Genomic DNA, 17,996 nt, shown 5'->3' on the forward strand with positions numbered 1-17,996 from the left:
TATATATATATTTTTTATTATTTATATTATTTATATATATATATATATATATATATATATATATATATATATATATATATATATATATATATATATATATATATTTTTTATTAACATATAAAATATTTATTTTGCACTGTTACCATGACATGTATTAATCAAATATCTAAAAAAATGTATTTATGTATTTATTTATTTATCTATTTTGCTATATATATATATATATATATATATATATATATATATATATATATATATATTTTTTTTTTTTTTTTTTTTTTTTTTTTTTTTTTGCTATGTACCCATGCAATGTACAGTAAACTTTACACAAGGATCTAAAAAAAAATTTATTTGTTTTTTTATATTTTAAAACGTTTAATCATTTTTTCTTTGTATGTCTTTTCTTGTTTCAGGGGTCTTTAGCATGCTTGTGTGAACCACCTTCTCACAGGGTCTGTGTTTCCCCTTCACTGTTATTCTCCCTAAACAAAGTCAACCATTTGCAACAAGGGACAGTTTTTGTATTTCTTCTAAAAGTCTCAGATAAGATATTTTCTCCCTGGTTTCTAAATTGGTGAAACACGACCCATGACGTTTTGCCCTCTGCGGTTCCTTTAATGGCTGCGGGTTCCGATCGCTTTTCCACTTTGCAGCTCTTAAACCGGAACCTCGCAAACCAAATACAGACGGCGAGGGGCGTGGCCGGATCATGGCCTTATTTGGAGTTTCCACTTCAGTGGCGAACTTGGCGCTCGAGGCCAAAGCCAAGCCTACAGATTTGCCGCGCGCCTGCAGTATTTACACGCGATTAACTCTCTGGCAGTTACAGTCTTTGTGCAACCCAGGCACAGTTACTGGTGCTTCTCCTGGTCTTGTTGCAGTCAGTTGCTTATACCACTTAGCTGACGTTTACAAATGATTCGTTTCATTGAATTCGCAACACCGACCTGTTGAACGCCTTTGAACCGTGTCTGTTTGCGCTGATGAAACTCCATTCTCGTGATATTATTTTCCGATCGATCTGTGACCAAACGGACGATAGGGAACAGGCTATAGTGAAAACAGGTGACCCTAGTAACACAGGTTTAATTATCATTTGTAATCGTGCTACAACCGAGATACACAACGCAATGTGTGTTATATTGCACCAGGAGTTTCTATTTATGGGTAGACAGAACTATTGATTTTTTTTTTTTACTGACACAAAAGGTAAAAAACTGTAAGTAAAGCACTATAGTAAACTGACAGGCAATTGCTTATTTAAATAGCCCGGCAGTGCTATCAGTCCATTCTGAATTTAAAAAGTGGATATTTTGTTGTGACCTGCATTCGGTCATAATAAATAATATATTACAATTAATTAACGTTTTAGTTGAATAAACACAGGCTAGTGAGTTTAGACCCTTATACAGGAGAATGTAATAAAAAGGCCCTTCTTACGCACACAGCTGATTAAAGTGACTGGGTTTAGTATCAAATATAGCTTTTGTGCAAATAATGCCGCATCAGTGCACACTTTTTTTTTTTTGATTGTAAGGACAGAGCACGCAGGCTTTTTAATCTTTTATAACAGTTTTTCCCCCATAACTGTATATTTGCATTAATAAATACATTTCTATATCCATAGTAAAAAAAATAATAATAATAACAGTAATGTCGTTAGCTACAATTGCAAATGCATAGCTTGCGCTTCTGCACTAAATAAACCATGCACTTTTTTAATGCCATGTGTGCAGCTTCAGGTAAAAAGTTCCCCGGCTGCCACGGCCGCGCGCTCTCCCGCATCTAGCAACGTCGGTAAAGCGCTTCTTGCTCTCCGCCGGGTCCGACTGTCACCCGAACGGACGCAAATGCCCCTCGCCTGCTCCACCGAGCGCTCGTCTTCCCGCTGCCGACTCTAATGTTCCACTATGAGGAGCTTCCATGTGACGTCGGGCGGCCGTCTAGCTTTGTGTGTCCATATATGGTCATCTACGTCACGCGGTCGTTCCGTCCCCCGGTCGAACAAGAAAGCGTTGGAGTTCCCTGCGCTCGCGACAGAGCGAGCAGCGCTACACTTGTGCAATCACCGCCGCCACCGACATCTCTCTCCCTCTCTCTCTCTCTCTCTGTGTTCGTCCAGAGACAGTAACACTTCACAGAAATCAAACGCGGCCGATTCGACAAGCCGTCCTCGCGAGGAGACGTCAGCGCGCCGCTCGCCGCGCGCTCGGATACAATTTCAAAGGGACTGCGATCTCTTTCCGCGGCTTTTTAGAGAGACTTCGGAAGAGCGGAGGCTGACCGGGACGGAACACCTGTGCGTGCTCGTTAATGACGGACTGAGTAACTGCTATGACAGGTAAACTAGCGGACAAGATCCCTATTACCATGAGCAGTTTAATCAACACCATCCCTGACAGCCTCTATCCAGAAGAAGACATTCCCACTTCTATGAACATTTTCACAAACCCGGAATCTATTTCGCACTACTCGCAGATGAACACAGGTAAGGACGAAAAGTTTTGAGCTGTTGTTGTTGGAGGTTGGAGGCTGTCGTGTCGAGTTTCGCCGAGCGCTCGTCTCGAAGCCCCGCAGCACCTGTTAACGCGCGCCTCATATACTTACAGTAGTTTAGTAACAAAACCACTCGTTGCTATTTGAGACTTTATTAAAAGAAAAAAAATCTGCATTACTCCTCGCGTACAGTTTTCTAAACGTCCGTCTCGATTCGGCTCGTGCAAGCTTTTATTTTGGAGCGTACTTAAATGCTGAGTGATAAACGCGAACGGCACGGGCAGTCTGTGTAGCCTAATTAACGTACGATTTCACATCGCTATTGTTGTTGTTATTACCGGACGCATTTTTTTCACGCGTTATTAAAACGAGCGCTTTAAAGCTGGCTAAAGCGGCGCCTGATTTAATAGACGAATTCCCTGCGTCTCTCAGTCGCGCTTTTTCTAAAGGCAGTTCTGCGACGAAATCGCGTTGGATTTGTCGCCAAATTGTACGTTATGAAAAAGGTGCGCGAAAGCGGGTTCAAATGTTCCAGTCACGTGACGCGAGCGCGAGCCGGACAGGTAATATCAGGTAATAGGTATCATTCGGAGCCCACGCATCACGGGACACGCGGAAACACCTCGTTATTTACTCGCTATCCACAGACGTCGCACCGCGAAAGGCATATTTGTTGAATATTAATCCCGTGAGGTAACGACTAAAGTTACCGTCGTATTTCGTTTTTGGCCGAGCGCTTCATTATTCCGTGAAAACTCTTAATTTGGGGTTTTCTCCGTAGCCTGGCATCGCGCCGCTCTTACATCCCGTCCCGTGATCGATATAACGTTCAGTTATTTTCTTATTTAAAGGGTTTGATTAGTCAGAGCTTCGTGCAGCGCTGACCCCGTTCCTGACCCTCCGCACGCGCGCGGGTGGGCGTTTATGCGCGAGCTGCTCTTAAAAAAAAAAAAAAAGCTCGGGCCACTTGTGAAAACACGTGAAATGTAAAATCCCCAAATTAAAATATATTTATGCCCCGAGAGATTCGTTGCCCGTTTCACGTCGCGTGTTCTCCGAATTGCATTTATAACGCACTCGCGCATCCTCTTTAAAATGCTCGCGCTTCTTAAAATATTTTACGTTTTAAAAAAAATGTTTTCCAGGCCAGTGTTTTCGCATGGAATTTAGGGGGAAATAGAAAATTAATTAAAATCGACTATTGGTTAAGATAACGGGTGGCAGAATATTAAGGGATTCCTTAGAACGAGGTCATCGAATTTTTTTCTCCCCCTAATGTCGCGGTATTTTTTTCCCTACTCTACCTCTTCTTTGAAATATGAAATATATTTAATTGAAATCGTAGGCAGCTGACGTAAAAAATAAAAACATCAACAAAAATCAATTACGAGGGAGTTTTTAGCGCAACGTCATTAGCCGTCTTTATCAAAACATTATCGTTTGGCGACCTTCAAAAAAAAAAAAAAATCAGGTGAAGACTTGTCAAAATTTCGTAGTTATTATCGTGAGCGAAAGCGTAAGATCACCCGTCCTCTTGATGTATATATACTGATGGAGTTTCACAAAGTTATTGATGTGGTTTTCACTCTGCAGGTCAAAAGAGGCTACGCTTCCCACACTCGCGGGAGAGCATTGACCTCGTTTCGTTTATTAAAATATCAAAATGAATACGAAACGTGAACGCCAGCTTCCGACTGAAAATGCTGGTTCATACCAAACGCGCGAGTTCGTGAAAAAGCGAACATTCTGAGAACAATTTCCCAACGTTTGCGTTTTACTTTATTGATCGATTGATTCGGTTTTTTTTTCCCTCGCAGTTTTTTTTTTTTTTTTTTTTTTAAATGCGTTAATTCCTCTCAATCGTAAAAACAATAAAACACGCTTTGCGAATGAATAAAGGTTACACTATATATAGATATATAAATGGAATAAATAATAATGTACATACAGGTTGTAGGGTTACAGGCTATTGTGATATGCTTGGATTTCATGTAGATATGCTTTTAGATTTTAGGCTCCATGAGAACTTTCTGTAAGCACACTTAATATTAAATCCGCACCCTATCTGTCTGGGTCTGATTATCACAATGTTTCAAGGTGACAAACCCTTCTTGTCCTTACGAAGCGTCCTCCCAAACGCCCCTGTAAAAGATACCCACAAGTGTGCGAAACGCATCTCCACACACATCCTGTAATGACAGGCATAGCATGAAATAAATAGCGTTTTTTTTCACTTATCACTGGAATGCACGCTTCTCTCTGATTTCTACCCGAGCGAGTCCCTTCCTTCAGACGCAGCACAGCGTCTCTTCACACGTGTACCTTATGTGTGTTGAACAGATGCGAGGACCATCTGTAATTTTCGTTCTGTTTGTTTCTACCGTAAGCCACAATTTGGTGTACACACTGTAAGTGCACGTACAAGACCAAACTCAGCGAGCCGTCGTTAAAATTTACAGACGTCCGGTGTGCTGCGTTCAACAACAGACGTATTAAAAGCGATTGAAGTGACTACAACATACATCAGATCCCGGTTTGGTACATTTTGGAGCAGTCTCTCTGAAAAGACTGAAGGTGTGGGAGAGAGAGGGAGAGAGAGGGAGAGAGAGAGAGAGAGAGAGAGTGCGTATAAGAGTAACAGTGATGTCAATCGTGACATCCTGTTGTACGGAGAAGCCCGATTGCCAAATAAGTTCCAGTCCTACAACTGAGCACGCAGCCGTTTGTGACAGAAAGACAATAAGTTGGCGAGGGTGGAGGGAGATATTGACTGCAGTCCTAAATCACTGTGCATTTCTGATTTTGTCAATTTCCACGCCTTCATTCGGACTGATATGCTTCACTTTCTTCCCTTTTTTTGGAACAGGCGATTAAGAGAGGTATGCTTCTGAACCAACTTAAGACTAAAGTTAGAAAACAAGCAAGCGTTGGTTAGTTAGTTAGTCAGTGCCTAGATCCTCCTATGGACGCTTGCTCTGTAGATGCAGGGCTTTCCACTAGTCACTTTTCCATGCTTCTTTTTACCGATATTGTTTAACGCGTGGCTTTCTCAATTGACGCTGTTCATTCTGACCCCCTGTCACACAGACAATATCATGGACCTGGGGATGGGCGGCGAGAAGGGCAGCGGAGAAGTTCAGTACGGCTCCGGCTTCCAGTCTGGTCGAAGCGGGCAAACCGTCACCTACCTGGGCAAGTTCGCGTTCGACACCCCTCCGTCCGGCAGCATCGGAGGCTCCGGGTGGTGTCCCGACAACAACATCATCAGTCTGGTGAGTGCGGGAATCCTGGGGGTGTCGCCGTCGCCTGGCAACATCACCACCCAGACGTCTTCGTCGAGCGGCAGCATGGGCGGCCAGTCGTCAGACATGGAGCAAGTATACGCACCACCCCTTCCTGCCTACTCCACCTGTGGCGAGATATACCCGGAACAGGTGACGTTCCACCACAGCCCGGCCACGTCCTCGTCCCTGCCTTACCCGAGCACCGACTACCACACCACCTCCAAACCGGGCATGGACGGAAGCCTCTTTTCCATGATCCCAGACTACAACCTCTTCCATCACCAGGGGGACGTAGGGGTGATGGAGCATAAACCCTTCCAAACCATGGACCCCATTAGAGTCAACCCACCTCCCATAACTCCCCTCGAGACCATTCGAGCCTTTAAGGATAAGCAACAGATCCATCCCGGCTTTCTCGGCGGGCAACAGCACGTCTCCCAACACCACCAACCCTCTCAGACACTCGCCCTCAAACCCATCCGGCCGAGAAAGTACCCCAACCGGCCGAGCAAAACTCCGGTGCACGAGCGACCGCACGCCTGTCCGGCGGAGAACTGCGACCGCCGCTTTTCGCGATCAGACGAATTGACGCGTCACCTGCGGATCCACACGGGACACAAACCCTTCCAGTGCCGCATCTGCATGCGATCCTTCAGCCGCAGCGACCATCTAACCACGCACATCCGCACGCACACCGGCGAGAAGCCCTTCTCGTGCGAGTTCTGCGGGCGGAAGTTTGCGCGGAGCGACGAGCGAAAGAGGCACGCCAAGGTGCACCTGAAACAGAAAGACAAGAAACCCACGGACAAGGGCAGTAGCGCTGGGGCAGGGGGGAGCCACGTCTCTCCTCCCAGCTCCTGTGGGAGCGCGGGACCCAGCAGTGCCAATATCATGACCGTCACCACTTGTGCATGAGATGGACTTGCAAAGTAAGACTTTGAGGAGAAGACAAAAAAACAAAACAAAACAAGGTTTCGTTCTCCTCTTATATACACACTTGACTCTAAAACTCGCTCCCTCTCGCTATATCCATCCGTTTCCTACGGTTTCCATTGATTGTGGTGGCATTTTTCTGTAGCCACTATTGTTTTAGGTCAAATGAGTGGGGAGTAAGTGGACTCGTGTTGCATGGATGGGACGGAGAGGGCGTCAAAGACGACGGTTCAAGCAGTCAGGTCAACCCACAGAAAGAGCACTTGCAGACGCAGCGCAGTCATAAGGGTTCAACTCTCAGCTCTGGGGACCAGAGCAATCTCTTGAGATTTTAGTCTTTTCGTTTATTTTTTTTTTTATTTTTCCCTTGTATTCCGGTTTGTCAGTGAGTTGTCAGATAAAAAGTGCACTTTCATTTGCTTAATGTGTTGCAGTCTTTTTAAATGATTGTTAATTATTTAATGTTTCTGTGTTGTTGTTGTTGTTGTTTTTCAACAGAATGTGCCAAATGCATTTAAATACAGCAGACGATTTAAAAAAAAAGAATAATAATATTGTTTGTGTTAACCTAATAACTTCATTTCAAATGTTGATTTGGGGAAAACCCATGAGCTCTGAAGGAGTCCGGGTTGACATTAAAGTTCTGTTGCGTTAAGCGGTTGCGTTATTTTACTATTTCCGAATCCCTTACGTACAAGTGAGGGACGCAGATGGCGTTTGTTATCCGCAATGGACTTTCAGTGCAATAAAAAAAACGAAAAACAACAACAACGACGACGACAGTAAAACGCAGCCTGGCTCACTTTCGCAAGTTCGCTTTCTACGGTAGGGACCGAAATTTAGACACAGCTGTGGCCTTTACCTGTTTTCGCTTCTTTTAGTTGCGCATAAGGGCCAAACCTGCAGTTCTGCATATCTACTTCTGGTAGAGCGAGACACGCTGATCCGATCCAAACATTTCGCCTTTCTGTTTTTGCTGCCTGCATCCCTGCATGCATTTAGTATCACGTCTCTGCTAGTGCTAAAAAAAGACTGCATCAGCCGTGACTGAAGACCCACAGCAATATGCGTCCGACTCGAACCGTGCGGAGCGTCGACAAGAGTTACTAGTTTAAAAATGACTATTTTTATGTGACCGTTGTCTTTTCGTTGTCCCTGTTGTCATTGTGTTACTGGACAGTTGCGTCTCTTGCTTTCATCGCCCAATAATTTTCACCGGGTTCCTTTTTATGCACATTATATATTCAGCACGCATTTTGACACACATGTACACACGATTTTCAAAAAAAACGAAATCAGCCAAAATTATGGTAATGCTTGCCTGCGAGCATCACCGCTGGGCAGGTTTGATCTTAGGAGTCATTGTTTTGCATTTTTACCGGCTGAGGCCTGCCTGCTATATGCATGCCATTCAAGATGTTTTTGGATGGGAACAGTTTCGACATTTATACTGCTCTCAGGGGCAGCACCGTAATGTGGTATATCTCCACAGTTACTCATATCCAGATCATGCCTAGAGATTCTGAATATTAACGATGAGAACGAGAGGGGGTTTTGTACAGATAATTATACAAACATATTACTACGTGTTTTCTACTTGGAATGTACAAAGCAATGTCCTTCAGTATTACGACGTTTGTTCGTGCACGTGTGTGTGTGTGTGTGTGTGTGTGTGTGTGTGTGTGTGTGTGAGCGCGCGTGTGTATGTTAACGCGCACGCAAACACCAGCACACTTAGATTTTACATTGACTGAATGTTGAAACAAAGGGTGTGTTTACATTTTTGTTTTCTTTCTTTCTTCTGTTTTTCGGATTGTGATTGTGTACATACTGCAGAATGTTTTTTAAGTGCGTGCGCGTGTGTGCGTGCGTGCGTGCGTGTGTGTGTACGTGCAAGAAAAATTGACAGTGTCAAATGTGATGCATTCTCCGGCATTTCTTCAGTTCTTGCAGACACACTGAATGATGTGTTCAATAAATGAATAAACAGTAAGATTATTTGGTGAAAAAATCCAAGCAAAAACTTGTGTATCTCATTATAAGCAAACTATGCATTCAAAACATTACAGTTGTATTTGACTAATTTCAAAATGTCGAGCTTTCATCTAAAACCTACAATTCAAAGACTTAAACGGTCATTTTAAGTAGTTTTAACCGTATGGTCCATATATAAGCGCTCCTCACTACATTCCTAGAAAGATTGAATCATTTTATACCATATTTTTGGCAGGCTCTCGCCATCTTGGGCAAACCTCTTCTGCAACATATATCTTCTGGCAGAATTCCCTTTTTTTTTTTCAATGCGAGGTCATGCATGAATAACTAATACAATTGTGACTTTTAAGAAAAATTCTATAAAAATCCCAAAATGTGACGGTCCTTTAATTGAAAAAAATCGTCTCTTTATAGGCAATATAGAAAATGCTCATCAGGTTAAAGCCTTAGCAGCGGAGTTAAAATAATAAATGCAATATGGATCTGGGGTGCAAAACGGAAATGATACGAACCAAATATTGATCCAGAAACTCATCTACATACTGCTGAAATCTGCCGAAAGCCAAACAGGCATTCTGAATGTATACATTGGCATTATTGTGTTGAATTATGCATCGATATGCCCCTTAATGTCAGATTTGTGTACACAAGTAGGTTTGTACCTCTTAACCTCTCTCAACGTAAGCGAAGAAGGGAATTTTACATATTAGATTTCTGTAATGTTGAGTTTCTGTAACATCAGGATCCGCTCAAGGTCTCTCCTCAGCTCTTTTTTTTTCTCTTTTTAAGAAAAATATCTTCATTTCTGAAGCACGCGCGTTATGAGAAGCATTGTTTTTAAAATAGGAATGCATACAAAAACAGCTTCTGGCTTAATTTTTTATTTTTTTTTTATCTGTTATTTTCCTTTTTTCTCCTTTCTTTCTGTGCCAAGACACATCAGAATGCAGGGCCAAACTGCTGCAGTAAAAATAGCGAAGCGGTTCTCACAGATCAGATACGATGCCCGACGGAATTGTGTGCATGCGATGTGTGCGTTTCTCCGGCCCGAAGAGAACGTTTCGCGCTAGGATCGGCGCTCGGGGAGACGCGAGGGAAATTCATCCGGCCGGTGCGTTCAGCCGATCCCAATGTGAAGCCCAACGTCCGGCGTGACTCGCATTGGGTTAGCGACAAGTAAAAGTCTTCCTCGTAAAGTTCTGCGAAGCGACGAGCAATCGTGACCTCCGGGAAAACTTGTGCGTGCGTGTTTGTGTTTGAGCATGCTTGCATGCACCTGTATATCTGTGCTGAGTGCTTCCATGTCCGTATTTTCCATTTTTAGTCAATTTCACTAGAATAGCCAAAAATGCATTGCTGTGAGTAGAGAAACTAGCTCAATATCAGCCCTCCCCACCTGTTATATATATATAAGTTGCAATTAATCCAGAACTTTCCGAGCCTTTTCACTCAGTGCATTAGTACAATGCGAAGCAGCCCGTTTTTGGGGCAAATGGATATCGCGATGAGTCTCACAACTCAACCCCCCCCCCCTCACGTCACGGTCTCAGCATGACTGTTCACTGTCCGGCTTTGGACCAGAGCCAGGGTGAACAGCCTTGTTTGTGCCAAACCGGGTTGCAGGCTTGGCTGCCGCGGAACAATATGCACAGAGGACAGCGCAGAAATGTAAATGTGACCCCAGTCCGCTCCGAAGCAGGCCCTGTTCCACAACACTGACTCACTGTTGTTTACCTGATTATTTTGCTCCCCCGTAACCCTCTCATTATGGCCGGTCGCTGAAGACTGAGAATAAACACTGAGCATCGGGCCCGTGACGCGCTGTCCGCGATCGGTGACTCATCTCCTCTACGGACAAAAAAGAAGAAGAAAGTCGTCTTTACCCATGCTCATCCGCGCAAATAAATACTCTGTTGTGTGGCCGATATTTTGGTATCCGTATTCTTTTTCTACAGGACCGTATCTCTTACTGCATGTCTTGCATGTCTCTTATCAGATGGAGGCACTTAAGAGTCGTTCGTGGTCGCGTTTATGCGTACGAGGGACACGAGCGTGGGATTTAGGCTCACTAGAAGAAAGGATGTTTTGATACGTTTTTACCTCCTGTTACTTCCATTGCCTTATAGTAAGGCCCAGTGGTAAAAAAAATCTCTTAACTGTTCTCAAAATGAATTGATGTTATCCTTTTGTGGAGAGGAAATGTTCACTTGGCTTCTCATTTTGTTGTAAATTAAATGTTTTCCAGTTGATGCGTACTTGAATACACACCTGAATAAAACGCAAGAAGAATCCGCTGTGTCTTTTCTGTGCGCGTGCTGCGACAAACGTGTCAGACTGGAAGAGATAAATCACCTGAATCCGGAGGTGTGGGTGGTTAATTAAAAAAAAACTAAAAGATCTATGAATAAAAATCACATATTTAGCAAAATCAGGTTAGTGAATTACTGTTAACTTTTAGATATTTTTTAAAAAAAAATCTCATTTTAAGATTTGGCTTGGAAGACAACGCCCAGAGCAACTAATGCTTTAATTAGAAAAAAAAAAAACGCTTTAATTAGCTTGTACTGCTGTCATCTGCTGCAATGAAGTTCTTTAAAGTCCAATAGATTCTGCTTGGCTGTCAAGGTATAAAATTTGATCTTAAAACGACTTAATATCATTCCCCTGTTTCGTTGTTGTTATAGTTGAGGTGTGGATTTATCTGTTCTTCAAATATTATATTAATTTTTTTGTTATTTTTTAACATTTAACATTCAAAAAAGGTCATTCTAAACATCTCTAGATTGATCACTCTTTCTGTTTGCTCTATTTCTGCTTCTTTAAAGACCTGAGCCTGTTTGAAGCTGGGTGGATTCTGGTTGCCTGTCATTTTTTTTATGGTTCATCAGCAGAACAGCAAAACGAGTTTTAAAAAAGTGATTTTAATGATACTGTTGGTCTGCGTCGTTATCATTATTTGTGATGTGGACTACAGAATTTTTAAACCCTATCCTCGTAGTGGTTTGATCAATAGATCATATTTAAATAATATGAGATAAAGCGATTTGTCCCTAAATTTATCCTCGGCAACAATGATTTTAACAAAGATCAGAGATTTCTTATGCAATTTAGTTATCAAGTCTTATATAAACACTATCCCATGTGTGTTTATTTACACGTCGTATAAAGATTATAAAATAACGTTACCTGAGAACTCCCCAGAGCGTTGAAAGAGCCACTCTTTGAGTAACAACATGTATTATTGAACGTATTAGTCAGGTTTTTTTTAAACAATGGACAATAAATATTTCTGAAGATCAACTATTAGCCTAAGAAATACTAAGAAATCATTACAGTCGTTCTAACGCGTTCTAATCTCAGCGCGCGCGAACGTCTCGCGCGGTACCTGTTGCGCGGATGAAGTTTGACCTCTCCGCTTGCCGTAGTTTAAATCCTCGCGACCTCTGACTTGCTGTAAACTTCTCTACTTCCTGCTCGCCGTCCCGCTCTTATAGACCGAAAAGGCGATGATTTTGAAAGAAAGGGACTGCATTTCGATTGATTTGGATTGAAATTGAGCACAAGATGAGCTGGTATGTATCGCAACGCTTATGTGGGTTAGTAAATGAGAATAACGCGTTTGTTTTGGGACGACGCGAAGTATCGCCGCCTGCGTCTCAAAACGTAGCGAGCTGCCTACATAGGCTGCACTTCGAGCGGTCGAATACAGCTAAAACGCTGTCTAGCTAGGCGGCGAGCGAGCATTTGAAGCAACGCCGACGACTGGCTAGTGAGCACGCGAAGCACTTTTTTTAACGTTGTTTGAGGTTAAATGTGAGTTTAAACGTTACATAAACACTTAAAGACGACGCGTGGCATTGCACATACGTTTAAAAAGTCCCCTTTTCTCTTTATATAATTTTATTTCGCTTGTTAGCCCATAGCTTTTCCCTAGTCTCAGTAGCTAAGTTAGCTCACAAGCCCTCGGAGACGCGATGTTTAGCGTCTTCACTATCAATCATTCACTTTTAATATATTTTAAAATAATAGTTTTTGTAATGAACATCGGATTTCATTTTTAGCTACTTTAATTTAAAGAAGCATTAGGCTGTTGGGCGCACTGAGATACCTTTATGTCTAAATGTATGAGTTGTTTATAATGCCTTTAGATTTTATTATTGTTGTTATTATTATTCAGTATTCTTGCCCTAGAAATTATCATACACTACACTAAAGAAACTCCAATGTAACATCACAAACATTGAATCCAAAGAAATGACTACAGTAGTACCTCAAGAATCCCTATAACAGGAGGGTTCTTTGCTGAAGGACCACTGAAGAACGTGTTTTTAAGTGTAGTTCCCTTCATCACTCCCTGAGCCTGTCTTTCACTGGATTCCAGGAAACTAGAGTCTTGTGAGCATTTGTTTTAGGTCGAACACAATGGGCCACTGTCGACTTGTGTAGTTTTGCCTTGTCAGTTTGTTTGGCTTTCATCAAGATGTAAGAGAACATGGGAAAGACATTGCCATTAAACTGCAAAGGTTTGTCAGATTTGTTTGTAGATAACATAATAATTTGCCATGGTGCTTTAACAAATGCACAAAGTGATTTTGCGACGGCAACATTTTAATGCTAGCATTCGGAATTACTCGGATACATGTAAAAGACAAAATATAACTAAAGTAGTGGCAAACCTTTTTTCTGTATTGTGATGAACATCTTGGCGAAGCACATTATCAAAGAAGAAAAAGATTAGGGTCCTGGTGGGGACGTGGTTCTCATTGGTCGTTGCTTGGATGGAGGTATATATCTGTGGGCTAGTAGTAAAAAAAAAACATTGGAGAAGTCGCTCTGGACCTCTCCAGGTTTCTTTAAACCCAGTCATATTAAATATTTAGATTTAAAAGGTCAAAAAATACATTTCCCCTAGATGATTAGTTTCTGTGGGTCTTACAAAGTATCAATGTGACCTTTATTAAGGCCTAATTTGGACCAGAAAGTGTTCAATTCCTAAAGTTGCTAAATAGTCAATGTTGTCGTCTTGTCTTTTTGTCTCATTTTCCAGTTCGAATATCTAAATGCCCTTATATCAAAATATGATCATAGAGAGATACAGAGTATGTGTGTGCTGTATTAAAAGTCGTTTACCTTTTTAATTTAACTTAATTATTCTGAGCCCATTTGCTGTTCTTGTTTTAATCATAAACTCACTTTATTTTGAAAAATTTCTCAGAGTTCTTCTGATAACGTTTAGCTTCTCATGCTAATGTATCCAATCTTTTTCACGTTTGAACTGAAGAGCTAACATAACTTTTTTTTTTTGCAGTGCGATCAGAAGGAACAGCAAAAGTTGTGATTATGTCCATGTTCTTGTGGTTAGGAGCAGAGTTGCTAAATCAATAAGCCTTTTGTTTTGTTTTTTCTAATTATTAATTAAAAAGTAACAGATATCTTATTGTTTTCGAACATTGCCACAAGGCATTTGCATGTTAAAAATATTATCGATTTACTGTCTTCCATTTAATTTATTCCTCAAATTTTCTGAAATAGTCTTAAATATACGTTTATAAAACCTCCAGAAACCCTGAATACAATAAATAGACAGGGTGATTGCATGCTGACTTTAAGCGCTCATGTCATAACTTAATTATTCAGCTTGCAGCAAAGCGGACTTGACTTGTTAAGGTCACCGTTTTCAGACTGAACGATCGACATAATGCGAACGAACTTGCAAACCGAGGTGAAGACGAACAGACGTGCATTTGTCTTGGCTCATGGCTTTGTGACCGCACTAGAGCGATCCGCTACGTGCAAAAAATGTGATAATGTCACAATTCTCTGGCTGAAACGATTCAGCATTTTTAACGTCACAGAATGTCAAAACGTCATTCTCTGTCCCATCCGAAGCAGGGGGGGGGGCTGCTTTTATGGCTTTTCCTTTTGACATATTAAACGCTCTACCATCTGCATTGTCAGAGGTTCGACTTCGGAAATTGAATCGGCGTCACGAGGCCCTACTGAAAGGTCAGCGGCCGGCAGAGGATGCTTCCACTCCAGTACGCTTAGTGTTGGGGTGAAGGCCCAAATGAGCCGGCGGTGAAAGGATCCTTTATGATCCAGGCTGACCCGCTTCATTCATGCTGGGCCTCTCGCTAGATAGAGTGACGCGGTCGCTCTGACACTGGGGTCGGTGTGACAACAATTGCCGTCAACCGAGTCTCTGTGCTGCTTGTAGATAAGATCCCGGCATAAACTGCCGTCTCAACAGATACAGCACCCATTAGCTGGCTTCTCCACTCGGAGAGCGCTGTATGGCGTGAGTCAAGTTTGCCTGTTCTCGCCGTAATTTTTGCTGCGAGTCTGAACGAAGCTTTGTTCGCGTGTCTGTGATCAGGCTGATAGAGCAAAGCCTTGGATTTCAGAACAGGGCACTTTTCATTAATCGGTGTATCTGCGAATGGAGAGGATTTCGTTCAAGCAAGGAATCATTTCGTCGTCTTTAGCATCTCTGCAGAATTACTAGTAACATACCGCTTTGTTTTAATATTAAAGGTCACATCGTTTGGACAATAGGTCAGGTCTTGAGCAGGGATGTTCCTTTTTCAGAAGAAATTATGAATCTGGGATTTGGGGCATGAAGTATAAAACCTTTCTTGAAGCATCTTGGAGACGTTGGCGTAGTTCTTCTGGATCGAGTCTGTCTCAGTTTGTTGTGTTTCTTCATGTCACTCCAGACATACTAAACAGCACAGACAAATAAAACGTATAGAAACCTTTTATTTTGCTGAAGAAGTGCACCAAGTCTACTGTCCGTGCTGTAACTCTGCAGTTGGGTTTTTTTTTTTTCATCGGAGACAGGCTCAACCTTGTTTGGGTGGGGAAAAAACCCTGCGTTAAAAATGACCCAGCAGCAACTTAGTTACAGAGGAACTACTCGGCACTTGGGGGAAAAAAAAAAAAAAAATAACCCAATAAAATAACCCAGCATTTTTAAAGTGTAGAAAAAACTGACTTAAAACCATTTCTTAGCTGGTGAAAATACTTGTAATGATTTTGGGCATCACTGTAAATGCAAGTGGGAGTCGGGAGTGCTAACGAAACAATTATCAATCAGGGGTAATGTTTTCTACTTAAATGGCTTTGTAATCTAAAGGCCTTCAGTGACTGAAAATAATAAATTCCACTTTGTTTATCCCACTATTGAGTATTAAAGCAATATGAATGTTGACTTCGGTTACCTGCAGAGGACTCTGGAGCATGCGTTCTCCATTGGGAACGCCAAGTTTTCATCGATATTCAGCCCCCACAAGGAGACGTTTAAGACCAGTACGACCTGTGACTTCATACGAGTTTGACAGCCCTTTTCTTGCCACGTTTTCTAAGGATGTGCATTCGTCGATTGTAACTTTCCTTCAGTTGAGCTCTGAAGTAGCTGCATGTCTCGCAGGCTTTTTTACTTGTTGTGACAGAGGTTTGTCTTGTTCGTTCTCTGTTTTGGCTCGAAATGGATTTTACCATATAACCAGACATTACACCATTAATTGCTTCACCCTTCCATGTTAATCTTGAGTTTCCTGACCAGCCACTACTGTGTTGCGCGCACTTTTTTTTTTTCTTCTTTGTCGGGTTGGGAAATCCCACCCTCAATGAAAACGCAATGGTCCAGAAATCAGATACGTTCCGTTCGTGATTTCTTTGTTTTTTCGATGTAGGACAGTGTCAGTCAGTATATTTTAACTGTATAGGCAGTTGCATAGAGTTGCACTGTTTTAATTACAGCTTCTAAACTAAAACAAAACATTACTAAAAATACTCTGCCCGTGGCCATCATGTGACAGTTATCTCTTCAGACAGCAGCTGATGTCCATGGTTTCTACACTGAGTTTGGATGGTCAACACTGTAATTAACAGATTAAAATGGAAGGTTAATTACCGCTCATTACGTCTTGTTTTGATGTCCAAAAGGCGCCATTGGTTGACATAATAAACTCAGTATTTAGCAGCAGAAGCAGCAGCGTCTCTGTAATGATATCATGCACATATTTGCAAACCAAAATGCCACACAGGATACTGTTGTGAACAATATCTCCATAAATAATATTTCATATTCTCTCACTGCACCGCAGACAGGAAGTTCCTGCAATAAACCCCTGGTATTTTCCCATAATTCTTTATATATATCTGCTGTCATATTCTTTTAGCATCCGACTTTAAGTAATATATAGAAAGATTCAACAGCCATTTATTTACTTGTTTATTTAAATGTATTTTTGATTGTTTTATAATGTTTATAAAATGTTTTATTCATTGAGGACCAATTTTAACTAGCTTGCTTTTACAGAACTGAGCAGTTTATTGTCCGTGAATGCACTTATATCATTTTATTGGCTGTATTATCAATTAAGCAATAATAAGTCTGTTAATATTATACCTTCAAAAAGACGTGATTCCATCTTTCTTTTTACGTGACCTCTTCAAGAGCATGGGATCAGGCCTGACCGCTTGCTTAAATAAGGGCGCATGTAAAAATGGCTTTGTATGCGAAAAACTTTCGCTGCAGATTCCCACAGTACAAAATCATCCCACTGAATTTCTTCCTTCCTGTCAGAACCTTGACATCCCGTCAAGCCTTGACATCCTGACTTACAGCAGGCTGCTTAAACTATCCCGCAGCTCCGGCGTTAATACGCCAATCTTGATTAGTAGATCGTGAAGCGACAGTTCATCACCAAATAAAAATTGCCCTTATATATTTCCCCCTGATTTTCGTGGAACACAAAAGACGTTGATCAGCACGTTTGTACTTCTCTTTTTCCATAAAACGAAAGGAAATGACGACAGATGCTGTCAAACTTAAAAAAAAAAAAATGCACCATTAAAAACCCCTCATAAAATCAGTTGAGACGATTCATGTGATATTGTTAAATAATAACTTTCTGTGAAACAAACCTAGTTTTTAGCTGTGTTTTGCTTTATGCACGTTGTCATTGGAATGGCGTCAACGTGTCTGTTATTTTTAATGAAGGAATTGGTTTAATTTTCCAAGCTATATTTTTATGGCACATTATGCCATACAAAAGAGTTGATTATTCATCTTTTTCTTTATGCTAAATAAATGTTTTAAAGATAGTCGGCTTAAAGTGGTAGAGATCAAGGGTTTTCATAGTTTTTAATTTAAAAGCTCATTAGGTTTATTGTGCAGGAAGAACTTCTACATAAGTTTTTAGTTTTTAACTCACTCATTTCTAAATAAGTGTACTCAATGGTAGTAATTCACTTAAATATCCCTAAACCTATTGTTTCTTT

The 17,996-nt window shown here is 41.4% G+C and overlaps 2 protein-coding genes across 3 annotated transcripts in view; both read left to right on the forward strand.

The window, feature by feature from the left end:
- Positions 1-2,023: 2,023 nt before the first annotated feature.
- Positions 2,024-8,724, forward strand: egr3 (early growth response 3). Of its 2 annotated transcripts, none has more exons than XM_043247591.1 (2): positions 2,024-2,488; positions 5,584-8,724. In XM_043247591.1, the coding sequence occupies exons 1-2, from the start codon at positions 2,335-2,337 to the stop codon at positions 6,693-6,695; spliced, it is 1,266 nt and encodes a 421-aa protein (XP_043103526.1). In that variant the 5' UTR covers positions 2,024-2,334; the 3' UTR covers positions 6,696-8,724. The 2 variants fall into 2 exon arrangements, with proteins under 2 accessions (XP_043103526.1, XP_043103527.1); XM_043247592.1 differs by lacking the exon at positions 2,024-2,488 and adding an exon at positions 4,359-5,375.
- A 3,399-nt stretch (positions 8,725-12,123) lies between these two features.
- bin3 (bridging integrator 3) overlaps positions 12,124-17,996 on the forward strand; it is a 49,642-nt gene continuing 43,769 nt past the window's right edge. The window contains exon 1 of the mRNA XM_043247176.1: positions 12,124-12,280. Coding sequence (XP_043103111.1) covers positions 12,273-12,280 — 8 coding nt within the window. The 5' untranslated portion in view covers positions 12,124-12,272. The remainder of the gene's footprint in view (positions 12,281-17,996) is intronic.

This window comes from Puntigrus tetrazona, chromosome 8 (assembly GCF_018831695.1).
Source record: "Puntigrus tetrazona isolate hp1 chromosome 8, ASM1883169v1, whole genome shotgun sequence".
Classification (NCBI taxonomy): domain Eukaryota; kingdom Metazoa; phylum Chordata; class Actinopteri; order Cypriniformes; family Cyprinidae; genus Puntigrus; species Puntigrus tetrazona.